We start from the raw sequence: 27,190 nt of genomic DNA on the forward strand, positions 1-27,190 counted from the left end.
GATTTTCGTTCTGAGTGATGGTTTTGAATAAGATATGTGGTAATGGCAAACTATTAGGATTCTAGATTGATAGGTGGATCCTCGATGTTGAATGGAGTTGATCCTCTTTTGGTATATCGAAGAGAATGTTATAGTTATTTGTCAGCTTGGAAAAGAACATTATCATCAGCCTTCGTCATCATTTTTGACAGAGTACTACTGTTCTCGAAGGAGATCTCAATTTTTGGGCCAACGGAGATGAGCAGTGATCTCCGAGAACTCACCATAGAAAATGGTGACATCATCATTGAATGTTCGAATGCAATGTGCATCCTCAAGAGAAAAGATAGGATATCTACTCGTACAGACTTGATAATTATAACTACAGCATACTCGAGTATCACGATGAGCGACATAGCTGATCTCACAGCTAAGACATACGAGATAACGCGATTGATACCTTATGGCAAAGTGACGAGTTATGGTGAGGAACTTTGCTTTCGACAGGTTTTTTCAATCGAGTACACATGGCTGAAAAAGGGATGTTTGTTTGGAAATTTCAGGTCATATAGCTAAATTAGCAGGATATCCCACTTATTCAAGGTAAGCTGATTCTTCCTCAAGATTGAGGGAGAATATCATAGAAGTTACGATGAATCAGCTGAATCTTTGAATAGGCACGTAGGAAACGCTCTTAAAGCTTTACCGTCAAATACCGATGTACCTTGGCAAGTGAGTTTTGCCTGTTTATATCGGGAACTCGTAGCTACAACAGCGACTCTTTGGATGTCCTGTCCGACTGACAATTGAGCTGACTTCTTACTCTCAATTATAGCGAGTGATCAGTTCCAAAGGACTCATATCTCCAAGAGCAGATTTAGGTCTAGGTGTAGCGCGACAGAAAGACAGATTGGAACAAGAAGGAGTAGAAGTAGAAACTTTAATGGGTGGTGGTGAGAAAGTGGATCTAAGAAGATGGGGTTGGTTTCCCGAATCATTAGATGACTTATAGAAAGTGAAAGCCAAGGCAAACGTAATCTTGACTACGATCAAGCTGGATCATGTTGTATACCATCATGTTGTATCGAAATGTAAATCATCCACACTATACATTTCATTAACCTTGAAGTGTTACCGTATGATACTAAATAAGATCATCAACTCATGACCCAGATTGACAATTAATGACTACCCCTACAAACTACTTTACATCGATTATACAATGAAGTATACCCTCAAAATCGGATCTACAACTTTCCCTGTCCCAATCCTTCGTACAACAAATGTGTAGACCTTTCGTATTGTGATGGAAGATGATTTTGTAGCATTGATTTGGCGAATATGGCTGATATTAAAGTGTATCAGCATGAGGTTGCACCTATGAATTATAGCAACTCACGCTCCCTGAACCTCTCTTCGACAGAATCGCATTGTCTCAGTATCTAAATCATTCAGTTAGTTTGACATCTTGCATCACTCATTTGAGACAACCTACCACCCTGTGAGCTTGTTTATGAATCACATTTCTGTCGTCTTTGCCTTTCACTACAGTTCCCGTTCCATCCGTTACGAATACATCAAAGTGTTCCTACCATGAAGCGCCAATCGTCAGTGTTGTCCAAGTAATACAGATAACCCTAAGCAAATGAAGAAAAGAATCACTACTCACCATGATATACACCATTCCAGGCGGATACAGCTTTTCATTGTCCATATCCGCTCTCATCGTTTTGATCAAACTGACCATCCAATCACTTAGAATCTCTTCATCTTTCAACGCTTCATCATCTTCTTTGTGGAATGGTGATTTCTCCGATTGGTCAGGATTCATTTGCCTATCCTTTTGAAAATCAAATTTCCTTTTATTTATACCTATAACTCTACCCACGATCTCTTCTGCTATATTACCTTCTTCCGATAATGTTAAAGCTATATTCTTGAAGTCTTTCACACCACCTAACGAGAGTGTAGGTACGACATCGGAATCTTGCACCACAGAAGTGATCAGGCCTTTCGTATAGTAGCACAGATCGGGCGAAGTGACTGCAGGTGGTCCATATGCGTAACAGTGAATAGGTCTTCCAGGAGGTAATCCACTTTCGAAATTAGTCACGAACGGTGTTGATACTTCGGGATGACTGATCGGTGTTTCTAACGATTTATTAAGTTTGATGAAAGAACTTGCAGGCATCGAACAGAGTATTGATAATAAAGCAGCTACTCCGCCACCTAATGAATGTCCAGCTAGTACTAATCCATATGTAGGATATTTCGTCAACGCTTCTACCAAAATTTCATGCACAGTTGATTGTTTGACGGTAAGTTTACGAGCCGATTGCCACATCCCCGCATGGACGTAGTAATTTCCATCGGGATCACCTCGATCCACGTTGATCGATTGGTATTCGCATGTCAAGTCGACGAGGACATCGGACAGCCCGAGTGTACCTCTGCATGTTCTAGCAGTTGAAAAGTGTCAGCACTTGACCGTATCGATTGTGGTAAGCTCACAGAACTATTGCTTTCAACGAGTGCTCCACCGCCACGTAATGAACCAATGGAGGAGCTTCTTGCTGGATGAGAGCCGCCGAAGATTCGGTAAATGAGGATAAAAGCAAGCAATCAATTGGTATATTCGTGTGTTGCGCCTATGCCTTGCGTCAGTAGATCCTAGACTGAAGCTACAGAGAACAGCTTACGAATGCCCAGCTATTAGCATGATGTTTGCCAGTACTGGGGAACATAAAGTCGCTTGAGCCCAAGCCGAATATCCGTAGGAAGTTTTGCTAAAATTGCTGCGAGTCAGCTCAATGAGCCATCTCACGCTGACGGGACTTACGCCATATGCCGCACTGGAATACCTCATGAATCTATGGATGTTCCTTATCAACCCTTCATGTGGGAATAGGTTATCCGGATTGGCTTCTCCTCTCTCCGGCATCAAGTGAGATGAAGCAGTTTCGACTCTACTCGACGAGGTGTGCACTGATTCTCTGCGCATAGACAGCGAGGGTCTGGATAGAGATTGTTCTTCCAATGGGATTTGAGGATTTTGACGTGTACTCGTCATTCGTAACTTTGGAGACGGCTGAGAGGGATTACGGAGAATGATTGATTGATGTGGTGATGGTGGAGGTGCACGAACACCTTCTTTCGGTTTCGAAGTATCGATAGGTTCAGGTTTTGCTTTTCGTGATATGGGCGAAGGACTTCCTTCCCTTGATGGGGTATGAGTGGGCGCCGGGGAGGACGATTTCCGCGATGGCGATAAAACATTTTTTACTTTTGATACAGCTTTGTCCGCGGACATGTGTCGATTGTGTCTACGTGTCCTCATTGATAAAGGTGTAGTAGGTGTACGAGTTGAAGATCCACTTTCGGATGAAATGGACACTGATCTCGGTAAACTAGGTTGAGGAGTGATATTCCAATTCATATCTCTCACACTTCCCCTGCCACTTCTCGGCCTCTCGGTCGAAGCTTTTCGTGTGCTCTCACCGATTTCAAGGTTATCTCTTAACACATGTCTGACCGTTCGTTTCCTTTGGAGCAATTTATTCGTCATGGTTTTGATGACCAGTTGTATCCTCTCAGCATTATGGTGTGGATGTTCTAAAGCGTCTATATAACTTGATGTTCCGATTGAATCGCCATTTGGCAATGAAGGTAAATGCGCTCTATCCTCTTCTGAGAGTAGTGTATCCACTTCTACCCAATCCTCTTCGGCCTCTTCTTCATCATCGTCATTTGGGAATAATGATAAATTCGATTGCAGTCTTGGAGAATTAACACAACTTGTCGCTACTGTTCTGATTGGGATATCCTCATCATCTAAATCTTGAATGGCAATATCTGGCATACTCATTTGTCTTCTATGTGATAAACGTGGATTGACTCGGAATCTTCTTCCGTCAGAATGGACTCTTTCCAACATCTGAGTTATGACTGTACTTTCAGTCAATTCATCTGTGATCTCCAAAGTCGCTTCTCTTCTTCTACGTTGACGATGTTGTTCTCTTGATTGATCATCAGGAGGTCCTTCGTATATCTCATCGCCTGATTCACCTACTAAATCATCCAGATCCTCCATTGACCACGCTGAGGTATGACTACTTTCCCTTCTAGATAAATTGGGTCTTGTCGTCGTCTCAGACGCCTCTACATGTTCCCATAATCTCTTGTTTGCCTCGTCGAGTAACGGATTACGAGTCAGCGTAGATGATAGAGAATGACGTCTTGATTGTAATGTTGATGGACCAGGCCCAGCTATAGGTGAGATATCTTCTAAAGCTGCTAGAGAAAGTGGTTCAGGCTCTTCTACAGCTGAATCGGTTGAAGTGGTATAAGAATCTTCTTGTTCGGCTTGAATCGTACAATCGTATAGTCTGTTATCTCGTCAACGAAACGTATCCTGCACAAAACATGATAAATACTCACACTTTCATTTTCAACCGTTTATTTGTCCTTTTCCAAGTAGCGACCTGTAAACAGGCGAAAGCAGTCAAAGCTTTTGTCAAACCTGATAAAATCGCTATTGTTCCCTTGTCTTTACATCTTTCATCTTGTATGACTTCTTTTCTAACCATGGTGATTATAGCTGATAGAGCTCTTGAAGATTCGTTTGAACCGAATAAACTGTCGAATAAAGCAACACTTTCAATAGCTGCTGTATGCGCCGAATTCACTAAATTCGAAGTGAAGAAGAAACCCGACATGGTAAACAATTCGACCATCGTGAACGCATGATGAATTATGTATATACCTAGATTGGTATATTTATCTAAAACATTCAAGAAATGATCTGTCGTCGTATTATTATTGTTATCAATTGAATTTGCAGATTTAGCTGTTTCCGATGTGGTCGATTTATCTTCTATACCATTTTTGAGATTACCTGTACCTAACATCATCAATGACAATAAATCACCTTCAATAGCTGCGTTGCTCATTAGATAGACTCTTCTAGCTGATGAAATTGCAGTTATCAGTAATCTCCTAGTATATCCCAATGTCATCCGACTTGTATATTGTCCAGTTTCAAGTATCGCTTCTATCAGGAAAGCTGTTATCCTCAATGACATTCTAGTTGATGTTGCTATTGTAGTGATCAGACTTGCCACGGGTGCCGGGAATATAGTGGGTATATTATTGATATCTGACGAAGGGGTGAAACGTATCATTGGTCCAGGCATTTCTTCTGTCACTCCTTCTCCTCTTGGATGTGGTGAATTATCTGGTTGTGTTGTAGAGGAGATGGTTGATGGTGAGTCATGTTGATATGGTATCATCATGTTGCCGCTCATTTTGATGGTCCATGCGTCTTGTTCCTCTTCTTCTTCTTCTTCTTCTCCTCGCCTTTACTAATCTCCTTTCACTTCACTTTGGTGATACGTATCAACGAGGACGGATGATGGATTCGATGAAGTTTGAATAATGTTAGATATCATTTGATCAATAAAGAAGAACGGGGAGGGACGGATGATCTGCTGGAACTAGTGATGTATCATGAATTGTTGAGTTTATGTATGTGAACTGGAAAAGGTGTAGTGGTGAGACATTCACTACTTATTTATTCTGCTTGCAGATCGATATTTATTCCATTCCATTCAGTTTCTATTGTGTTCAAGCAGAGTTTATCCCGAAAAAACTCAAAACGTTGAAGCATATGTAGACGGACCGAGGTTCGATCTGACGCTGTAACTTACTCTTTACTGCTTTTGGGATGTGATCTGAATTGGAATATTCAAAGATGATATGAAACTGAAATCTCATGATGAAAAGCGTAAAAGCGAAACACGCTTTCTATTTTACGCGTTGTGACGATGAATGACAGGTGACGTAGTTACGATTATACATGGATTGTTTCCCATGCTGTTGCTGTGTTGAATGATCCGGCCGCAGTACAATCAGGTATGGTACTATATACACAGAATACGCGGTCATATGCATGTGAGACGAGGCTTCATCACAGTGCTCGTAGTTGCTGGAATCATCATCCCAAATATGGTCCTCCACGATAACATTGCAGTTGATCGACAGGAAATAACTCTAACCCCGCATGGACCCTGAAGCCACGGTGTGATGATGCAATGGTCATTGTACCAAGAGCAGCTGAGATACGCTGGAGAAAAGATCATATCGACACGAAAACAAATCGCTGAGATGGATATCTGATATATGGTATGTCAGTCCATGATAACAAGGATACTCATGATACAACGAACAGACTCACTTTTGAGATAACCTATCATGTAAATCTTCTTCCGCAATTTGAGAATCTCCCACTATGATCGCGACATGAAATCAGCACAACCATCCAACAGATTTTCGTGTATATCGTCAAAAGCTCACGTTGATTACCCAAAGTAAGCCAGCTACACGAACAACATCATTAGCTTCCCCCAACCATTTTATGACTGTTCCTTCGATTATGCTTACCCAGGTCTCGTATTATGTTTTCTACCGAAAAGTTCCAATTTTCTACCATGCGGTGCTAATCTGTATTCCCGGTATAAGCCCAGAACTGGACACTCTGAACACGATGAAACAGTACTTACCTCTCAATCACACCATAAACCTCGTCGGGTTTCCTGCTCGTTTCTCTAACTTCGGCAACCACGACATCTGTATCTACACCTTTTCGTAATTGACGTAAAGTAGGATGTGAGTCCCATGGTATAGGAGCATTTTTGGGGTGATCGGCAGGTAGTTTGAGTGCTACAAGTAGATGTTCGCATGTATGGCTATCGTCATCAGTCAGCAGTCAGCGATCGAGATCGAGATCGCGTCAGTGAATCATACGTTGGAGAGAGAAGCGATGCGTGTGCTCTCTACCATATGAACAAGCGTATCATCTCGAATTTCATGAAAACAGCCCTCGTTGACGAATGATGAGATTGATTCACTCACTTCAACCAATGACCGGTCCTTCCTGTCCGTATCAACCTTTGCAGCTGATTCGTTTTGACCCAAACTAACTCATCGACCCTTCTATATCCCCAAGCAGCGAACAATTCTCTACCTAGTTCCATAGCTCGTCCAGTAACCCACAAACATATGATGCCCCAATCAGGTTGTAGTGAACGAAGTGGTAATGAACGCATTTCATCATCGGTCATAGTCCCATATGGTAGCTAAGAAATAGCCATTAGATCAGTTTGAAGGTTTGTGTATAATTAATCATGGTAACTTACAGACATATGAATATCCTATAACAACAGCGAAAAGGTAAGCGAGTAAGGTCATATTTGACTTTGATGGAAGGTTTGAGTAAGACTTACCCAAGGCGGATCAGCGACTATAACTTGAAACCTTCGATTGCATCAAGAACATGAGCAAAACTCCGCATGTCCAGCCGCTACTGAGCAGACATGAATAACTCACTGTCCGAGTAGCGAATAATCAAAACTTCTTATATCACAGTTGATCCACTGAGCCACAGGTGGTGGGGTATATTTTTCTACATCACCATCTCGTTCTTCAGTCTCATTCAATAATTTCTTTCTAATCCTTTCAGGTAATATTGGGGTTTTCGCAGTATCGTGTGGAGACACGGAACCAGGAGATGAAGAAGGAACGACTTGAAAATGCATGTATCTGAGTTTAACTCAGCTTGACATCCCTCGATTTGTTAAAAGAGACGGATCATCTGTATGACGTCTTAGAGATGGAGATGTAACTATCAACTCACCGACACTCCTTCACTCCTCCTCGTGGTCCATTACCTTCTCCCAGCGAAGGATTATTCACAAACATCGGATCTCCATAACACAGATTCAAGTACCTGCCCAGTGCAATCCAATTCAGCCAGCATATCATCAATCAATTCATGGTATGAAATTTTCGCTCACGAGCAATATCCTAGTGAAATATCCGTCCAAGGTCTTATGATAGGTTCGTAATGTGCCTAAATCACGTCAATCGATTAGCTCCTGGTATATCCCAAAGGAATATACTGACATACTTTATCACATGTTTCCCTCATGATTTTGCATGATTGTAAAGTAGTCTGTGAGCAAATCGGATTGAACGGTTTTACTTCATCTTTCTTTCGTGCCTATCATTGAACATCCATCATGAGCATGACCATACTTCTTCTGTTAAAATGTCAAGGACATACAGCTAATCTACGTAGTTTCGTTTTTGAGCTCTCCTTATTTATAATTGAATTTAATTCTCGTACAGTATCTGCATCTTCTTATACCCTCAGCTTAAACTTCTGCGATTATAGATTGGGAATGCTCACTTGAACGCTTCCTAGAAGGTCCAGCTTGAGGTTGGTGAATCCCCGTGTAAGACGCGCTGGTCTCCATCTTGAATTTCTTCTTTGCTATATCAGAAATCTGCTTGTCGGACACTTGCATGTATATCGTGATTGAGTAATCTGTCAGACCTGCTCTTTCTCTCCAGCTGTGATACGAAGCATGCATGTATCCGAAGGAATGGTCGAGTAAACAGCTCATCGTCATCTATTTAAACTTGACCGGAAATTCTCGGTCTTCAACCTCCACTTTCCCACATATTTTTGAATCTCAGATCTATATAAATTGAGTGGCCAAGAATTACTCGTATCTCCCATCTACTTTCTCCTGTATCATCAATCTACTCTGACACACTAAACACAAATCCACCATCTGTCAATCATAGAACAACTCAGTTATGCTTTCCTCCACTCGAATATCCATACGCTCACCTGTATCTCACTTGAGACCGCGATCGATAACTACATCCACGATCCAATTCGCTAAAAAAGCACCATCGTTTTCTCGACCTGGACCACCGCCTCTCCCTCCCTCTGACCAAGCAGAATTCGATGCATTAATCAAAGCGAACGAGACTGTCGGTGCATCACCAGCAATCGTTGACGATCCTGAAAAGGGGATCGACGCTTCAGAAGAACTACATAAAGACGTACGAAGGGGTCCTAAACCCGATTTCATAGGTGATGTAAATCCTAAAACGGGCGAAAGAGGTGGTCCGAAATCAGATCCTTTCAAGGCCGGTGATCAGGATTGGAGCTATGCAGGTAGAGTCACAGTGAGTTTATCTACACCCTGTTAGATTGCGGGGCAAATCTTACTTGATAGATGTTTGAAAGATCGCTAATAACGTATTGTCGTGCAGGATTTCTAAGTTACGATTGGTTGTTTAGTAGGAAAGTGAACAACGAAGAGAACATAGCATACGAGTTTAGGTTTGCAACATTGATGTACAACTTAGCCATACGCGATATGACGGTTTGCTGTTTGCACTGGTACTACGCTTTCCGCACCCTCTTTGTTCTCTGTTGTACTCTGTGCCTTATGCACTCGCTTGAATCGAAAATTTAACCTGATCCTCCATCCTCTTTCTGCTGCCCGAAAGAATAATAGATTCACAAGTAACAAATCTACATGCCGAAAGGATATAGGGGTATAAACACAGTCCTTCAATATTTTCTCTCCCTCTCTCTAGTCCACTCTGACAAGCAACTCGGTCTTCCCTTCGTTAATGGTACAAATCCCGTTCATCTCATCTTTGTGCCCAAAGTTTAGTTGGCATATTGCCTTGTCCATTCTCGTGCTTGCTCGATAGCTCCATTTTGATCTTCTTTCCAATGTTGGGCTACGTCGTTAGCGAGAGGATCGTCAGGATTAGGAGCTCCAAGTAAGGCCTGGATAGATAGACTGTGAGAAGGCATGATTAGCTTGTGCATTTAATTGGAGATGAACACAGCTCCCATTTATCGATGGTCCGATAAGGATTTGATCGTGATATCGAGTTGACGGCCGAGGAGTGTGTGATGAAATCAAAGCGGATGAACTTACAGAACGGTTCGAATTTGGAGAGCAGGCGACCATTTGTCTTTTAGGATATCAAGGCAAATACGACCTAGTTTATCTATAGACGGATTGTCAGCCGCTGTTTTTCCTACTCCATGCTATGTGTTTCCGCGGAACATACCGATATTGGGATGGCTGAGAAGCGATCAAAGGCATTTTCATCAGCTGGGATTTATTTGATATAGTCTCTATTCAGTCCACAGGTGTGCAAAGAGGTTCTTACTCACTAGATTTTGGTCAAGAACCGAACTTTTGGTGGGTTCATAGGATATTCCTCTGGTAAAAACAACTCGAGTTTGAACACGCCGCCTATAATCGATGGACGCAGTGGACAATGACAGTAAATACAAGGGGTGTGAGTGATATGCGAGTCGCAATACGTAACGATTTCAACGGTAGTAATCCAGTTATTTAACGATGATTGTGATTTGTAATAGATGGTATGAAGAAAAAGTAGAATGTCAATGTAATTCGCCTTTTCGAGGAAGTAATGTACGCACCCTCGTATGGAGATGATTCTGGTCCAGCAACTGTAACGTCGAAATGCCTCAAATTATCGTCTTTGGGTGCAGCGGATATACCAGGTGGTGAATCAGCCATAAGCCGTTCTGTTTCCTATTGTCATTTGATATTGTTATTCCATTGCAGTTGAAGCAGATTAGAACGTGAGTAGAAATGGATTAGAAGGAAGGTTCAGGTCTTATCAGCTTTCTTCAGTATTGGACGGTGCGAAACAATCCCGCATGCAGGGGAAGAGGAGACTCACTTTGAGAATACGTTTAGGTAAACCTCCTGACATCTTGTATATTTATCCTTTAACTATCTGTACAATGCTATTTGAAAACCCCGGGAACATCAGCGCAAAATTCCTTGTCCTTCATACGTAAGTGAGAGTACTGACTATCGGAATAGGAAAATGATCTAAAATATCCTTGTCTTAGTGAGGGATACAGATGCTACTGATTCGAAGATGAATAATAACAGTAGTATATCCCATGAGAGATGACGTTGAGAACGCCTTTTTGCCATCCATCATCATTCACTCATCCCACGTGTGAGGGAAAGCGGTCAATGCCTATTTTGGGATAAATTCAAATAAATACAACTGTGAGAAATATTCGTCTCCCTAGGAGTTGTAAGGGTAAATGGTGTAACCGGACTTTCCAAGTTGTTTAAAATCAGATGGTCCGAATTGTGCGGAGGCGAAGTGATGTATACTAACTACTATTCAAAATTACAGACGAGAGCATCAGAGAGACTAATACTGATGAGGGAAAGGAGTCTTCTCGTCCCTGAGGAGGCAATCGTATGAACGTCGGACACCAGACGACGTGTTTCAAACGGAGATTGTGCTCTGGTCTGGCAGATACCTGGCACCATGTACACTTTTCAAGTCTCTGCTCCTCTCGTCATTACTTGCCTTATCTGCGTTTGCCTACAGAAGAACTTGCATGGTCCATCGTTGCTCTTGGAGCTGGCATGCATATCATGTTCCCATTCTGACCTGGACATTACTGTGTGAGTATTTTACACCCGTGGGAAAAGAGGTGCTATCCCATGTTGACACCGGTTGTGTCATCAAGTTGAATAACCGTGATCAATAAACCAAAATCAATCTAGACAAATCAAACATCGTTGTTTTCATATTCATTGATCGATTTTTCCACTGTTGTAGTTAACTTCTCATCTCTGAGCATCGAGCTATTTCAAGCTACATTACAGAAGGCCAGAATTGAACATTGAGCTACTATACCCAAATAGATCATAGAGATATACAAGATGTCAGCTGTCAAAGAGGGTAATTTCGATGGTGCGTTGCACGATTTTTCTTTTGGTTTTTGGTGAAAGCCATAATGGAACAAGGGGATCGTGATACCATTTTGCTGATATTAGACTGATTGATAACGTGTACTCGTATAGGAATCCGAGAACAAGTCAGAGGAATAATGAAGCAGCCAGGGTACGATGATGGATCTGCTGGACCTGTGTTTGTACGGTAAGTCATCTCGTTTTCTCGTAGATGATATACTTGGTTAAGATCGCTTATACAAAAGGTCAGGTTGGCATGGCATGCTTCTGGTAATTTCAGCTTGGTCGAGGTGAGCAATTGGCATTCACTATTTCCACGATTCCAGCTGACGACTTTTGTAGCATACTGGTGGTTCCAACGGGTGAGCATTCGGTTGGTTTTATTCTCATCAAACATGAGCTGACACGAAAAATTAAGAGCTGGTATGAGATTTCCTCCCGAAGTAAGCTTTCTGTTTCTTACTGTTCTGATTAGTGACACTGACTTGTAGTGCCGTTAGTCTGTCGACCCTGCAAATGCAGGATTGCATCATGCTATATCATTTTTGTTACCTATACAAGCTGCGAATCCCTGGTTGACCCATTCAGATCTATGGAGTGAGTTGAGATCTGCTTTCGGTAGCCAGAGACTAACTCATAGAACCCGGTCAAAGCATACTGACTCATGCACTGTATAGCTCTAGCAGGTATAACAGCGATCGAAGCTATGGGCGGACCCAAAATACCCTGGGAACCAGGACGCACAGACTATTCTACTGCTGAAGCTGCAGCTGATCATAGAGGTGATATAAGTTCCAGGTGAGCACGCCCACTTTGAGGCATCAAGGGGATTAGCTCATTTAATTGTTGTTATCTCACAGACTACCGGACGGCGCATTAGGGGCGGATCATATAAGAGAAGTGTTTGGAAGAATGGGATTTTCAGATCGAGAGATCGTGGCTCTCTCCGGCGCACATGCGTTAGGTGGGCTCGCCGCATTTGTTCTCACGAGTGAACCCATGCTGATAAATCCTCGTAGGACGATGTCATGAGGATCGAAGCGGATATGAAGGGTGAGCTGTCAGATCAAGCTTAAACTCGACAACAGCTGATGAATTCATATAGTCAATGGGTCGTGAACCCAATTCGGTTCTCAAATCAGTATTTCAAATTGCTATTGAGGGATATATGGAAACCTAGAGAATGGGATGGGCCGTTCCAGTGAATGTCACCTACACACCTCTACGGTCTTTTGCTGATTGCATTCTGCCCTAGATACGAAGCCACAGTGGCGGGTACCAAACTCATGATGCTACCGACTGATGTAAGCTTCTATAATCCTCATCATCGCGGATGATAAGCTAACTTGCTTTCAGATGGCATTGGTGCAAGATTCCGAATTCAAAGTTTGGGTAGAAAAATACGCAGCGGATCAAGATTTGTTCTTTAAGGACTTCGCAATGGCTTTTGGGAAGTTGATTGGTAAGATACCGACATGAATTGCCAAATCAATCACAGTAGCTGATGATTATATGCAGAACTCGGAGTAGAGAGAGACGATACTGGATTTGCTCAATTAGTCAAAAAATCAGCAAGAGAAGGTAAACCATTAGACCAAACGGCAAAACCTGGAAATGGAGGTGGATGTCCTTTCGCAGGTGGAAAGAAGAGAGATGCTAAGTTGTAGTTTTAGCTCATATGTTGTAGCTAATGACATTGTATTGCTACTGATACCATAATCACCTACATCTGCGCAATGTTAGGTGTATCAGCATCTGGACACTGATTTTAAGATATTTACCTTACGATATTGATTTACCAAGCCTATTCGTGTGAAGCATGTCACATCTTACATTCCTGTTTCGGGAAACATTGGCTCCCAAAGGATTTCACGACTACCCTTTATAAGTTTATTACGTGTATGAGAGAAAATGAGGGTCTGTCAAAGGACGTTGAGGATATTATCCTTTGTCATTTTTGGATGTCATTTTGATCTCGAGTGTAAGATCGATGGGGCTGATTTGATCATCTCACCGATTTACCAACTGACGATTCTGCATCTTTCTTTATGAACCAAAAAGTAACAAAGTAATATCATAAATATCAATAATTGTACCAAATAAAACAGTAACAAAGCATAAATCACGCTCCTTCAAGAAGAAGAAGAAGTGAGTTCAGTGACAGGTGAGACCAGATCAAACAAACAGTATTCGGATCTCTATCATCATCGTTCCAAAACAAAATCTATATCCAAACTGAGATTCAGTGAATTTCTCCAACATGAACTTTTTTCCGATCCTCCTTCTACTTTCCCTGCTTTCAAAACCAGCTTTCGGGCAACAACAACAACAACAACATGAACAGGAAGACGATATAATCTGTCCTGATGAATCATTAACGACTTACCTTCATGCTTTGATAGATGTACTATACGCAAATGGATTAAATACATTTGAACAATTAATAGTTCATCATTCAGAGATAGATAGTGGATATGAATTTTTACATAATATGTATACTTCAGGACAGAAAATGACATTGCTCGTTCCTACAGATCAGGCATTTCAACAATCTGGTATTGTTAGTCCGTTCAATGGACTGACTGATGATTGGGGTACGGAATTAGGTGAACTGCATTGTTTACAAGGTGAGTTAAACTCCGTTTTTAGGGAGAAGCCAAGTCAGAACAACGGGTATATGATGATGTGAAAACCAAAAAAAGATCGTATGAGCTGATGTTGTGGATTGTGAACCGTATAGGCGAATGGACATATGATAAATTACCTAATACAGGGCATGGAATAGCTTCAACCTCACTACTGCTAGTAAACGAGATGAACTCAACGGACGTAAATACGAATGCTAGTCAAGCGTTAGTGCTAGAACGTGGAGGCGATAATCAGGTGATAGTAGATGGATGGTATGGGAACGCTACTAGTTGGTCTGGTCCATTGGATCTTAGTAGTGCAGGAGGTGTTTTAGGTAATTTGGTTATATTACCTATTGATCAGGTGAATTACACTTCTTCTCTATACTTTCCGTTACCCATTACTCTTATATTGTAGCTGTGGAAGTCCAAGTAACCCAAACACTTATGCCAATATTCATCAGGTCTTATCGTTCCCCCCTTCTTTATCAACAGCTCTTTCGACTCCAGGGTTGACTAACATGTCATCTGCGTTATCGGTAGTCGGCAAATCTGAAGAAGTCGAACAATTGACAGAAGGTGGATTTACTATCTTTGTTCCTGTAGACTCAAGTTGGTCAGATGATATCAAGGATGTAATGGTAGATCAGAATAAAGCACCTGGGCTGGTCGGTAATCATGTGAGTGTGAAGTATGAATTCAGTTGAATACCTGTCTGAAGGGGAAACTGAAAGACTGACCTCGAGTGTAATTTTGATTTAGTATACAACGAAATATTCCTTATTCTCCTCGGCATGGACGGGGCCTTCGACTTTCGAACTTGACGTTGAATCTGGCGAGAAAATAACTATAAAAGTAAACGAAGATGGCTCTTCTTCGGTGGTACTGGGTGAAATAGAAGCTAAAATAATAAGAAGTGATGTTACGTTAGACAATGGTGTTTTACATGTAAGCTACTATGTATTTTGAAGGAGGTCAAACAAGGACGTACTGACACGACAACTCACTTAGATGATTGATAAAGTCCTTTATCCGACGAACCCGAAATCATCGACGACCGAGAGCGATGCTTCCACCGCTACATCATCAACACCATCTACGGCCAGCTCAACTTCCACTTCAGCAACAATACCAGATGGTTCCAAACCTGGTTCGAATGGTAACACCGATGCGAATGGTAAAGCAGTTATCCCCGATAGCGGTAGTAATTCAGCTTCGAGATTTGGTATTTCATGGTTGACACTAGGGTCAGCGATCATCATATCGTGGATAACACTGTGATAGAATTGGTGGAATGTCCGATTATTCTGTTCGATTTCTGGGTTTGATACCATCCTCAAGAATGCACACTATACCCGTTTGACGATGACAAAAGAGACGATCATTTGAGGGTAGCTACATGGATGACTGACTTTCATGTAATCGACTTATCGCTACATGTTTGATATGCATATAGTGTACAGCTTCGAGTATCAGTATTTGTTGGCACGCTGGCCAACGTCCTTATGCTCACAGGTATACCGTGGTTTGGTAAGTAGACTGAGTATAAGTCATGATTTGTGATTGTTCTGCTCTTCCTACAAAATCCTTTCAACATTTCTCTCTCCCTTTCTTAACGAGTTCCTCTAACTTTCTTCTTTTCTCCATGATCTTTTCCTTTTCAGCTTCTTCAGCTGCTTTTCTCTTTTTCTCTTCCTCTCTCAATTCTGCAGCTCGCTTCTTCTCGGCTTCTTCAAGTTGTTCCAGTTCATCTCTAGCTTTGATAGCTTGGCGTAACTCGTTATTTTCGTTTCTGAGAGACTGATTTTCATCCTGAGTCACTTGCAGAATGGCTCGATTGTTGGCTCGTTCTTGCTTCAGGTCATTACTCAAGTCTTCTTTCATTTCAGTCAAAGTCTGAATTTTCTCTTTTGCATCAGTAAGATCGTCTTCAAGTTCATCATGAGCGACGAGCAAAACACCGTGAGCTATCTTGAGTTCATCAAATTCATCTTGAAGAGTTTTCCGATATTTCACACAGAGTTTACCATGTTCCTGTGTAGCTCTCTCGCTTTGATCTTGTGCTTCAAAAGAAGCGCTGCTACTAGAGGTCGAGTCAGTGTCAATGAAACGTAGTTGGGTCTTGCAGAGGTTTTGCATAACTTTCTTTCCCTTTTCTTTGGCGCAATCTTCTTTATCAGTACCCGTGTGATTTGTAGCAGCAGTAGATGTGCTGCCTACTGGTAGTGGTGTCGTTGAAGCTAGAGTTGACTGCTGTGACTATAACGAAAGCAAACATTAGCTCGAAAGCCATGGCTCAGAATTGTGATGACGCACAGTCGCCAAAATAGGATCACCTTTAGTGAGAGCTTTATCGGCTTTACCCTTTTTGAATGAAGTAAAGTTGGCAAGGAACTACTCGAGCTATGTGTCAGCAGACTTATTCTCTCTCGCCGAAATCACCTTTATGCCTCATGTTTCATCTGACTCTGACGTGTCTTTTTTTTTTTTCGATGCTGAGCGCCATAGATCGCACTCACAGACTCAGGATCATAATCATCATCATCATCATATTCTTCCTTGTCGTCTTTCTTCTCTTCTCCAGCTTTGATAACGGGTCTAACGCTCTTCGGACCATGATTGTGTTTGATCATGACATTGTGGATACCAGTAGTGGTCTTCCTCCAATCGATTTCCCAAGCGGGGTCATCCCTATAATACTCTTTCCCTTTTTCATCCTTGGATTTCGTTGATTTTGGCTTGAACACGATTTTATGTACGCAATTAGTCTTGAACCAACTGTTTTCGGTGGTATTACCATGGTGATCACACCTAAGTTCGAACCCAGGGTGACGTTCAGAAGGTCTCCCACCGGGAGAAAAAACGTATTTGTATCCCCTTAACAAGGCGAACTCGTTTAGCTTTCCGTGTATCTCGGTATATGGGAGATTGAGCATCTCGTTAAAGTCTTCAGCATTGTGGTCCGGTACGATACAGATTGGCATAGTGATGTCAGAATCGGGGTGAGAATGACGAGAGAGAGTGAGTAAGGGTATGAGGGAGTGGATCAGAAGGACATCGAGAAATTGTAGTTGTGAAAACGTTTGAACTTTATTAATATGTGAGGTATCGGTAAGCTGAGGAAGGAAAGATTGTCAGCTGTATGAGAAGCTCAGCGAGATAGGTTGACTCTGAGTTAGTAAATTTTCACTTCGTTTGTCAGTGATGACAATTGATGGATGTGAGAAGTGGAAAAGGGGATGAGAACAAACGCAAAGAGGGATGATGAAGACAAAGTCATACGCGTCGAGCAAAGGCGAACAGTGCGTGATGGGACTTCTCTCAATACTCGTACAAACTCCTTATCTCCTTGCCAGACAGGCACTAACAGAAATAGTGAATGAATCTCGACTGTTCACCTGAAGAGTCGATCTCATCAGCTCTGAGCGTGATGATGTGGTAATACTGTAATGAACATTAGTAGAACATTATAACTTTTGGGACTTTCTCTTGGTATATTACGTTATTCCTTTACTTTAAGGTGATTTTTGCCACCTGAAAAAATAAGTGTGAAAGAACACCGCCACGCGACCCACAGGAATGCACAGCCTCTCCTTGAACCTGTTCCATACATTGATTTGTTATTGCTGATTGTTTATAATATATAACACACTCTTACATCGATCTGCTCACGACGAGACACGAATATCTTCTCACACAGATCAAGGGTCACTGTGTTGCACAAAGGAAAAGGCATTGACAACGGATTGGACCGTCAAAAGCGACACAGCGTTTTATCGATCTTCAGACGCGTTTGTTAGTTCATTTGGAATCGCAAGAGTGACTCAAGTATACAATTTCTAGAAGAGTAAAACAGCATCAGTTGAAAAAACGACGCGCCTGAGGTCATACGTTGGGTCTGGACTGTAGATTGCAAAGCATTGCTTGCTTCAAGAGCTAGAGAAGTCGGCGTGATTTAGTGCCAAGAGGTATGTCCCATTCATGTTTTCCACTACACAGCTTACCTGACAAGCTATGGGTAGATATCACTCTCTCCTAACGTCATCAACCTGAATATCATTAAGTTGAATATCCCCTGTCAATAAGCTCACACTATGGCAATACGCTTTCGGAATGCTACTCCAGGTACACTAGCCTGTCTGATAGCTACTGCCTTACTAGCGGTAGTATCATTCAATACTCCTATGCTCAAATCGTTGAACTTTTTATCAGCATCATATAGCTCGGGACAATACAGCGGGACGTTGACTTTGGGTACTTTGGGATTCTGTCATACCCTGAGTGGGACTGAAACTTGTACGGGACCTCAGGTTGGATATGAATTTGGTGAGTTAAAGTGTAGGACGTGGTATGACTATGACAGATTGACAGATTGACAGATTGACTGATGTGTATTGTGTCAGACCCCAACGATGTCTTCGGGGTGACAGTCTTTGACATTCCCGAAGCAATCACCAAATACCTCACATATATATTAATCCTTCATATTGTCGGATTAGCATTTGCAGCCATAGCCACTGTAATCGGTATATTCGCTCATTCACCTACATTCCCTTTACTATGTTTATCAATATGGATGGCTGGTATAGCATCGTCTTTCACGTTCTTCGCTGTCGTGTTTGATTTGGCCATGTTCTACATCGCGAAAGCACGAATTAATAACGTATCGGGAGCTTCGGCTGAAATTGGAATTTGCGTTTGGCTCACTCTGGCCGCTTGGATAATATTAGCTTTAAGTGGATGTTTCTTTGGTATCGGAAATTGTTGTGGGTCATGTAGAAATACCAGAGAAAGTGGTGATTCGAAAAGATCCAAGAATGATGATTATGGTGGAGAAGAAGATTATAAAATGAGAATGATGGCTATAGATAATGAAAGAACAAGAAAACAAAAACAAGAACAAGGTTTACCAAGTTTTCAAGGTTTAGTAAAAGATGATAGCGATGAAGATAAATATCTCATTGAACCATCACAACAACAGCAACAGCAACAACCGTCAAATCTGAGAAGGGATGGAAGTGTTTTACAAGGCGTTGGAATGGGTTTCGGTAGAAGAACAGCTAGATCACCTGCGAACGATCCATATTCAGATCAAAATGGAAATGGAAACGGCTATCCAGGCGGATGGAGTCAACAACCTTCAGGAGGATATCAGACTATAGCTGCTCCACCACCTGTTGCTAGAAGACTATCAGATTCGACATCTGCTGGCGATTTCGTAGGTGTAGGAGCTGGAGGTGCGGGAGTAGAAAGATCAAACCAATATGCCAATGGAGGATATTACGGTGAAAATCAATATGGGAGTGATCAAGGTCACGGAACAGGCTATGGACAAGATCAACAATGTATGTATGAATACCCAATTCATCTCATCCAATCTCAAGCCACAAGAAGTCAAACTATGTACTAATATACAAATTACCTTTTCATCAATAGATTCAAGTGACCCTTATCAACAACAGACATATAACGATCCGTATTCTCAAAACTCTCATGATCAGTATAACCAAGCATCATCGACATATCCACCACAAGATCAATATAATCAACAAAGCTATGCAGACCCATATAGATCATCATCGACTCAACCTTACAATAACTATCCCACTCCAGCACCGATAACGATGCCCACTCCCGCTCCTGTACAAACCTCTCGATCGCCTCAACCAGGTGGAACGGCAAATTACGATACGTCCTTTGGATCAACGGAGTCCCATTATCCAGAACCTGGACCACAGGTAAATAACGCTGATCCATATGATGGGTATGATGATGGATTAGGCGCAATCGGAATGGCAGTGACTCAAGGTACAGGTAGACATGAACGTGATTATACTGGACAGACTTTTGGTGTGAATGATCAGTATCAGAGTGGAAGTGGTGGCGGATATGATGATACACAATTTCAACCTCAAACACAACCCAATCTACATCAACCCGCACCTCAACATTTGATAAATTCACATTCGCAGAGTAACTTATTAAGATCGCCGGTATCTCCAATACGAGACCAGCAAATCGGAGGATATGGAGGGAACGATCAGACGTCGATAAGGCCACCTAGTTATTCGGCAGGAGATTATGCGGCTACGGGTTCAAGAGCGAACGAGAAAAGCTCTTATAGATAGTAATGAAGGAAATCGAACAATATCTTGTATCATTAGTGTTGGACTGGTAATTGTGATTTCTTGGTATAGTATGGACAATATCTGTATGTATGATGGTATACTACTGTTATCGAGGAGATTATAGTACCTCTTGGAAGACTACATTTATCTCTCCAATGAGAATGTGACTGACAAAGCCCAAGGTCAAGCAATATAAACCACATCGCAAATGCATATACGTATCAGATCTCACTCTCTTCACCTATGGTTGACTGTGTATACATGATGCCTAGCCATTTACTCGTCGTCATTTGCTTGTCTATCCATCGTCAGCAGGTTCTCCTTTGCATTTGTCGCAATCAACCCCAACAATCAGTCAACTCATGTTGATATTTCGATCTCAAAAATAGTCTGTTGAAACTTGGTTCCAAGCTCCTCTTCCAATCCTGGATCTGTCATTTCTGCACAGAAGAGTTTGAGCTGATCTTTGCTGATAAAGTGTAAGATCATCTTTACGACTAGAATCTTGTCTCAAAAAGTCTCGAAGCTGATCATCGCCCCCTGGAAAGGCGTTCATCTTACTCACCTGACTCTCTCCTCCCGAAATAAACGTCTTGAAATCTCGCCCCTTTTTCCAGAAGCACCGCTTATTCATTACGCCTTTAACAGAAGTGGACGCAACGGAGGCTAAAACCCCTAGGGGTATTTTTCACAGAGTCTTGCCGATGTGAACGGGGCAGAGAGTCGATCTTATCTATACTTTTACTGTCCCGCGAATTGTCCTGTGCCATCAAGTGTTGCGTTTGCGCTCCGACTTTAACGAAGCCTTGGCTGGGAGGAGGGGATCTACTTATTATTGAGGGTTTATGTCATACGTGTACTGTATAAATCACTGCATCGACATATACGACTTGGAGAACCCCTACCCGACTACTGACTAAATGACACAACAAAACTGTTATCATCGACGATTTCCACTACTCATGATCGATTAGATGAACTACCGTTACGACTGAAGAGACTTCTTAATCTAGAGCGCATCCCGGGTTTAGGCCCATTGGCTGTAGAAGTTCGGGTCTCAGCTCCTGATTTTCCAGTGATCGCAGTGTCATTGTCAGTCTTACTTTGCTCAGAGGCATTTCTGAACGCTTCGATCTTGGAGCGATACTTGGTTCTTACCCTCTTGCAAGTCTCTATGAAAATTTCTTCATGTATCTTAGAGTCTAGTTGGTTCTTCGTTCCTGCAAAATAACAGTTGAAGTCGGCTGTCTCATACGCTCGAAGGTCTTTTTTTTCCTTCATCAGTCTCATTCTGCTCCAAGGAACGCTTCAAGTTCCTTATCTTCGTTATTTACATAAAACTCCATCTGTGCCTGGTAATCAGTTCCGGAAGGAGCTGGCCTATGAAACCAAGGGATTCCAGTAGATGCTCCGCTGTTAGTTGACGCAGCTCCTGGAGATGAGGAGCGAGGGTTGCTCGTAGCGAAACCTGTGTCTACCAAAATGCACATTAGCGATACACGGTAAAATGTCTACAGGAGTGGCGAATGAAGGAGAAGACGGGTGCTTCAACCTACTGTCTGAGGGCTGACCGTTGGTTTCGTTGGGAGACATGGTGAACGGTAAACAATGTGAATGATAGCGGGTGGTGTATCAAATATGGGTGGTGGTGGTGGTGGTGGATTTCGAACGTGGAAATAATGTTGAGAGAATGAATAGATAAATCAACTCATATCTTGTCCATTTTATAGATGACAAGAGTCGATCTCGAATAGACTTCCGCTGATCAAAGAAAGCGTTTGACTGAAAGGAGGGGAGCCACGCTTCACAAAGGATTGTATCATTACATGTACTGCCAACCACTGCATTCTGCAAATATGACGCTCCAGACTACGTTCAAGTACTGTATACTGTACATACATTACGCCACCAACCTATCATCTTGATACTGCAACAGCGCAGACATCCAATTTCGGTTTTTGTTTCGGTTCCATCGGAGAGTCTTTATAAGTTGTCAACTTGTCGGTGAGGGGTGGCCTTACTTCTCTGTGGAGGTGCGGGATTCATCTCCTTCTGATTTTCTAGTGATCGTAGTGTCTTTGTTGGTTTCAGTCTAGCTAGAGGCATTTGTAAACGCTTCGATCTCTGAGCGATACTTATCTCTCAAATGTGTGCCAGTCTTATCCAAAGTCATTTCACGTCGTTTCAGTACGGGACTCTGGGAGGTTCTGCCTTTCTACGAATGAATACTCAAAGTCGGCTTGTAGATAATCTCGAAGATCATATTTTGCTCCCTTAATCCCACACTGCTTTAATATGGTCACGAGCTCCTCATCGCCCTTTGCTGATAGTAATTCCAATCGGTCTTGGTCATCAGTTTCGGAAGGAGCGGGACTAGCAAACTCATTTCCTCCAATACATCCTTCAATGTTAGTTTCTGGAGATGAGAAGGATGGACCGCTCGTACCGAAGTCTGCTTTTTTTGATAAAATGTACATCAGCAGTATACGGTAAACCGTTTTATGGAGTGGCGAATGAAGGAGGAGAGGGGTGATTCAACCTACTCTCTTCAGGTTGATCATTAGGCCCCCAGCTAGACAGAATGTACGGTAAACGATACATATCGTTATAGCAACTGGTGTATCAGTTGGAAGGTGGTGTTGGGAGCTACAGTATAACGCGGAAACAGAGCTGAGAGAGTGAATAGAAGATTCGAGAGTCATATTTTATCCTTTTTATAGACACGAAATGGGTCAAAAGTTATGATATATGACGTCGAGGAACAAAGCAACTTGTCAATCATACTCCCTTGCAAGATTGCCCTTGCCTTCCTTAGCGTCATCAAGGAAGCATGTCATACTATTGCACTGACTGACATGACAAATTTCGTCAGAGGAAAACTCGTAGCTCGTACTCCAGTGGCATCGGGTGGCGGGGGAGTGTCCCTTCAGCATCAGGAAGATAATGGTTAGGGAATCGTAGGCATTTATACGATACATACCAAATCGTCAACAAATTTACGTTACTCTAAAACTTCCACTCATTGTCCTGGATGTAAAATGAAAGATGCATGTAGCTTCTCCGCTTATCGTCTTCTAAGGTGAAGTAGACCCGGAGCTCCAATTGATCGCTATGCCTAAGCAACTATGTCTTCGAAAGTCTCCCAAATTTAGGAGCTTCAAACGCTGTTCACGCCCAGTTCGAAGGGACACTCCACCCCACTTATCTGAGTGGATATCTCTGGATGATGTAATATACCTACGATGGACATACGTAAGATGAGACGAAGTTTGAGATCTGTTATCATCGCGTCATCGTCAGCTTTGTGCATTCTCCCCTCGTGGTGTCATTGAGACTTACCTGGTCTTGTTGTACCGGTCCATTGATGTCCACAGGCCGAGTACATGTCATTCCCTATCGCCTTGAACGTCAGCACAGCCGTCCGAATAACGATACATCACTCTAGTGCTGCCAAGAAGCATTTGCTCTACTTTACGTTTCGTACTACGGGTATGGGAAGTGCAGACTTACAAGTTGTGTCCGAAGTATTAACGGCACTATAGGCGAAATTCACAGGTAAAACAACAGGTTGTTGATCTTTATGATTCATGAAATGATTTCCCCAATCTCCTTTCGCGATAGCTTTATTCGTTGTTTCGTCGTATACCGTTGCTTCGAGTGAAGTGAAGTGGATGGGTAGGTATGAGCCTGATCCATCTCCTATATCCCATTTGCGAAAACCGAGTATTAGCTTAAGCAATTACAGTATTCACTGAGAAGGGGGTGATTTTGCCCGGGTCGTGGTTTGACTCACCGTATAGATTGAGATTACCTGTAAAAGAGAAATTTGTAGGAACCCTATTGAATGATACAGTTGAATTATCGACTGTAAATGGTTCATCCGCGTAAAATTGAAAATTCGGGACTCGCGGTATAACGAAGAATAACGTTACTCCTAGACTGAACAAATTCCCAAGAATTCAGTGAGTGAATCGCCGATGTAATGTTATTTTTCAATGACTTACGCAGCTAAAAAAGCAAAGACGATAAATACCAGTACTTTCCTAGTCAACCATCTGACTCCACAAATTCCCCTTTGATCACGAGTCCATTCTCTCCATGCCTTGGTACGCTGTTCACCCTTCAATTCAGCTTGGCCCCTGCGAGATAATTCGTGTAACTCTGATTTCTGCCATCTAAATCATGTTGAGTTAGCGATGACGCAATGTAATCAGACTCGGTACTTGGTAGATTGCTCATTAGGACAAAGGACCATGGTGTCGGCGACCTTGTACGTATTGGAACCAATACTCACTCTGGTCCAAGCATCGGTACTGAGATCATCTCTTCTCTACTGGCTACACTTTTATTGATATCTGAGTATCCTGAGGGAGCGACATGGGTTGAGACGGGTCTGTAGCTATGTATGACCGAACGACTCATCAGTTTGCGAGCGTCGGGTCATGTCATGAGAGCGTACCTCGCATCATCCATCATTCCCATACCTAATGCACCACCACTTCTCACACTACCCTCTTTCTTCCCATACCGCTCACTGTATTTAGGTCCCACACCGTCAAAGTCCGCTCTCACGTCGAATGGCTCATCGAGCTCTTCTCCTTGCTCATAATATAGCGAGTTCCGTGGTACGTTTGTATCGTTGTACTGTGTGGAAGCATATTGGTTGTATGACGACTGTCGATTATTGGGGTATGGATGAGTCGAGGTGGGGAAATCATGTGATAGTCGTGATGCCATGATAGATGGGGCTGACTGCAGAGTTTTGGAGATGCTGTCTAGAATGTCAGTCGCAGAAGTGAATGAGGAGAACGATCTATTGTGGGAGTGTTCAGCGGCGAATTGCTCGCGGGTATTCAAAAAAATCTGTCTGAAGAACCTCCTTTATTGTGGTTTCTGACTGGAGATATCTGATTGACTATAATCGTATACTGAATATTCCAGCTGCACGATCTTGAATAGGCTGATAGTATCTTGACTGAAGTCGCCAATGTCTTTTGGTATATATATATCACAGCATCGATCGATGTTGGAATATGAAATATGCAGGCTGTGCATATATTTTTCCCATTCAAGCGACAACTCAAACCGCACGGGCCCCCACATTAAAACCGACATCCCAGCCCTCGAATCTGAAACACATCAGTTGAGATTAGGTGGTTTCAGAAATTATCATCTGGAGTATTTCGTTAGTGAGAAAGTGCCACACTAGTAATTCCACATCTGTAATCCCGTGATCTTTTGTATTTTTTCCATTTTATTACTGAATTGGACCCTGTCACTACAAAAATTAAACTAATAACAAACCACCACCCCTTTCCATTCATTCACTCCCATCAATCATCATCAACATCAACCCAAAAAACACATTACAAACGTTATTAATCGCTTTTATTAACATCCCCACTTTTCTAATCTTCTTCTATAGTATTGAATAATCCCCCCCTCTGCTCATTCTCAACCCCGCAAGTGGAGGTAGTCCACCGTCATCATCAACAAGAACAAGAACAACAACAACAATCATACGTGAGTACCGACCAGCGATGAGACGATGCAAGAGCATCTATCTACCTTTGCAAGCCATTTGAGTGACTGACAACACGTCGCGCATAATGCACTAGTCTTCACCACGATGTCCGCTCCTTCATACGAGGAGATGGAAGTTAAGAGGCAGGAGGTGAGTGATTCAGTTCTCGAACGTATCACATGGTGATCCTCCAGACCACTTCCTCCTTATCCACCGTTAATTGAAGAGTTCCAGCACTAATTCACCTCCACCGTCACCTCCCACCACTTCCACTAGATGATAGCCTCGTTCAGACAGATAGCAAGCGCCATGACCCGATGTGTCAAAGTGATTGAAGAATACACAGCATTATCACCTGCCAATCTGAACAAACCTGATTTATCAATATTCAACAATGCAATCTTACCAAACGGTCAATTAGTATCTGAGTTGTTGAAAAAGGAAAGAAAGAAGAAAGATAAGAAACCGAGAGATCCAAACGCACCTAAGAGACCTCCTTCGGCATATATCTTATTCCAAAATGAAATCAGAGATGAAGTCAGAAATTCAAACCCTGGTATGTCATATAAAGATATATTAGGTGTCATCTCACAAAAATGGAAAGATTTAACCGATGAACAAAAGAAAGTGAGTCCCATCGCTTCACTATTACCTATTTTCAACGATAGTCACTGATCGAACGACGTTTAGGTCTACGAACATGCCTACTCTGCCGCTCATAGTACTTTCCAAATAGAAGAAAAAGCTTATGCCAATACAAAACCACCCGTCAACGGTGCTCCTGTACCAGCCATCGGAGATGCCCTTATCGACCCTGCGTTGACCGCGGAAACAGATGATTCGGATGATAGTGATGATTCAGATACAGATGATTCAGTGAGTGTACACAAAGTCACTCTCTTATATCATTGATGCTGATAGCTCGCTTAACCTTAGCCTGCACCATTCAAAACACTCCCGACAGCACCCCTCCCTCTGCAGGTAAACCCAACCACCCTTCACGCAGCTACAGCTCCACCTCCCGTTTCAGCGGCTGCCCCTGCGCCTACCGAGAAGAAGAAGGAAAAGAAGAGGAAAAACAAGGAAGAAGAATCTGCAGTGGCAGCTGCTATCGAACCAGCCACAGATAAGAAAGTAAGTCTCAATCGTGTGAGAGAGATTCGGTGATCCAACACTGATATTCTGTTGTTTGCAGAAGAAGAAGAAGAACAAGGAATGACTATGTTTTGAGAATTTGTAAGGGGACGATCTTGTGGTTTATAGATTCAATTTTGGGCAGTTGTGCAAAATGTCAATTGATCA

The 27,190-nt window shown here is 42.4% G+C and overlaps 12 protein-coding genes across 12 annotated transcripts; 6 read left to right on the forward strand and 6 right to left on the reverse strand.

Annotated features, from left to right (window-relative positions):
* Positions 1 to 384: 384 nt before the first annotated feature.
* On the forward strand, positions 385 to 991 carry IL334_005305 (uncharacterized protein; the record flags this gene model as incomplete). Its single annotated transcript, XM_062937018.1, has 4 exons — positions 385 to 463; positions 543 to 582; positions 657 to 711; positions 815 to 991. The coding sequence occupies 4 exons, from the start codon at positions 385 to 387 to the stop codon at positions 989 to 991; spliced, it is 351 nt and encodes a 116-aa protein (XP_062793069.1).
* A 235-nt stretch (positions 992 to 1,226) lies between these two features.
* On the reverse strand, positions 1,227 to 5,282 carry IL334_005306 (uncharacterized protein; the record flags this gene model as incomplete). The annotated part of the gene is made up of 8 exons (XM_062937019.1): positions 1,227 to 1,324; positions 1,379 to 1,421; positions 1,475 to 1,567; positions 1,649 to 2,438; positions 2,491 to 2,627; positions 2,679 to 2,765; positions 2,819 to 4,364; positions 4,417 to 5,282. The coding sequence occupies 8 exons, from the start codon at positions 5,280 to 5,282 to the stop codon at positions 1,227 to 1,229; spliced, it is 3,660 nt and encodes a 1,219-aa protein (XP_062793070.1).
* Positions 5,283 to 6,112: 830 nt separating this feature from the next.
* On the reverse strand, positions 6,113 to 8,291 carry IL334_005307 (uncharacterized protein; the record flags this gene model as incomplete). The annotated part of the gene is made up of 14 exons (XM_062937020.1): positions 6,113 to 6,149; positions 6,212 to 6,263; positions 6,331 to 6,353; positions 6,418 to 6,477; positions 6,537 to 6,722; positions 6,889 to 7,112; positions 7,173 to 7,187; positions 7,260 to 7,290; positions 7,363 to 7,575; positions 7,670 to 7,762; positions 7,830 to 7,885; positions 7,943 to 8,035; positions 8,099 to 8,172; positions 8,225 to 8,291. The coding sequence occupies 14 exons, from the start codon at positions 8,289 to 8,291 to the stop codon at positions 6,113 to 6,115; spliced, it is 1,224 nt and encodes a 407-aa protein (XP_062793071.1).
* Positions 8,292 to 8,637: 346 nt separating this feature from the next.
* IL334_005308 (uncharacterized protein) lies at positions 8,638 to 9,111 on the forward strand (the record flags this gene model as incomplete). Its single annotated transcript, XM_062937021.1, has 2 exons — positions 8,638 to 9,015; positions 9,103 to 9,111. 2 exons carry the CDS (start codon positions 8,638 to 8,640, stop codon positions 9,109 to 9,111), a joined length of 387 nt encoding a protein of 128 aa, XP_062793072.1.
* Positions 9,112 to 9,508: 397 nt separating this feature from the next.
* IL334_005309 (ubiquitin-conjugating enzyme E2 N) lies at positions 9,509 to 10,599 on the reverse strand (the record flags this gene model as incomplete). Its single annotated transcript, XM_062937022.1, has 6 exons — positions 9,509 to 9,644; positions 9,786 to 9,858; positions 9,922 to 9,935; positions 10,028 to 10,109; positions 10,301 to 10,415; positions 10,567 to 10,599. The coding sequence occupies 6 exons, from the start codon at positions 10,597 to 10,599 to the stop codon at positions 9,509 to 9,511; spliced, it is 453 nt and encodes a 150-aa protein (XP_062793073.1).
* Positions 10,600 to 11,579: 980 nt separating this feature from the next.
* Positions 11,580 to 13,276, forward strand: IL334_005310 (uncharacterized protein; the record flags this gene model as incomplete). Its single annotated transcript, XM_062937023.1, has 13 exons — positions 11,580 to 11,610; positions 11,721 to 11,796; positions 11,860 to 11,899; positions 11,952 to 11,971; positions 12,028 to 12,052; positions 12,110 to 12,206; positions 12,287 to 12,407; positions 12,470 to 12,573; positions 12,629 to 12,662; positions 12,715 to 12,810; positions 12,865 to 12,913; positions 12,966 to 13,071; positions 13,128 to 13,276. 13 exons carry the CDS (start codon positions 11,580 to 11,582, stop codon positions 13,274 to 13,276), a joined length of 948 nt encoding a protein of 315 aa, XP_062793074.1.
* Positions 13,277 to 13,869: 593 nt separating this feature from the next.
* Positions 13,870 to 15,517, forward strand: IL334_005311 (uncharacterized protein; the record flags this gene model as incomplete). The annotated part of the gene is made up of 5 exons (XM_062937024.1): positions 13,870 to 14,236; positions 14,350 to 14,600; positions 14,701 to 14,916; positions 14,999 to 15,184; positions 15,248 to 15,517. The coding sequence occupies 5 exons, from the start codon at positions 13,870 to 13,872 to the stop codon at positions 15,515 to 15,517; spliced, it is 1,290 nt and encodes a 429-aa protein (XP_062793075.1).
* A 309-nt stretch (positions 15,518 to 15,826) lies between these two features.
* On the reverse strand, positions 15,827 to 17,220 carry IL334_005312 (uncharacterized protein; the record flags this gene model as incomplete). The annotated part of the gene is made up of 3 exons (XM_062937025.1): positions 15,827 to 16,495; positions 16,553 to 16,630; positions 16,756 to 17,220. The coding sequence occupies 3 exons, from the start codon at positions 17,218 to 17,220 to the stop codon at positions 15,827 to 15,829; spliced, it is 1,212 nt and encodes a 403-aa protein (XP_062793076.1).
* A 1,110-nt stretch (positions 17,221 to 18,330) lies between these two features.
* On the forward strand, positions 18,331 to 20,364 carry IL334_005313 (uncharacterized protein; the record flags this gene model as incomplete). Its single annotated transcript, XM_062937026.1, has 3 exons — positions 18,331 to 18,562; positions 18,640 to 19,581; positions 19,673 to 20,364. 3 exons carry the CDS (start codon positions 18,331 to 18,333, stop codon positions 20,362 to 20,364), a joined length of 1,866 nt encoding a protein of 621 aa, XP_062793077.1.
* Positions 20,365 to 21,650: 1,286 nt separating this feature from the next.
* On the reverse strand, positions 21,651 to 21,957 carry IL334_005314 (uncharacterized protein; the record flags this gene model as incomplete). Its single annotated transcript, XM_062937027.1, has 2 exons — positions 21,651 to 21,838; positions 21,921 to 21,957. 2 exons carry the CDS (start codon positions 21,955 to 21,957, stop codon positions 21,651 to 21,653), a joined length of 225 nt encoding a protein of 74 aa, XP_062793078.1.
* A 1,564-nt stretch (positions 21,958 to 23,521) lies between these two features.
* Positions 23,522 to 25,101, reverse strand: IL334_005315 (uncharacterized protein; the record flags this gene model as incomplete). The annotated part of the gene is made up of 7 exons (XM_062937028.1): positions 23,522 to 23,640; positions 23,704 to 23,757; positions 23,875 to 24,063; positions 24,158 to 24,303; positions 24,369 to 24,539; positions 24,659 to 24,763; positions 24,824 to 25,101. The coding sequence occupies 7 exons, from the start codon at positions 25,099 to 25,101 to the stop codon at positions 23,522 to 23,524; spliced, it is 1,062 nt and encodes a 353-aa protein (XP_062793079.1).
* Positions 25,102 to 25,993: 892 nt separating this feature from the next.
* IL334_005316 (uncharacterized protein) lies at positions 25,994 to 27,107 on the forward strand (the record flags this gene model as incomplete). Its single annotated transcript, XM_062937029.1, has 5 exons — positions 25,994 to 26,038; positions 26,165 to 26,515; positions 26,579 to 26,764; positions 26,825 to 27,022; positions 27,084 to 27,107. 5 exons carry the CDS (start codon positions 25,994 to 25,996, stop codon positions 27,105 to 27,107), a joined length of 804 nt encoding a protein of 267 aa, XP_062793080.1.
* Between the last annotated feature and the right edge of the window lie 83 nt (positions 27,108 to 27,190).

The sequence above is a fragment of the Kwoniella shivajii genome, chromosome 7 (assembly GCF_035658355.1).
Source record: "Kwoniella shivajii chromosome 7, complete sequence".
NCBI lineage: Eukaryota > Fungi > Basidiomycota > Tremellomycetes > Tremellales > Cryptococcaceae > Kwoniella > Kwoniella shivajii.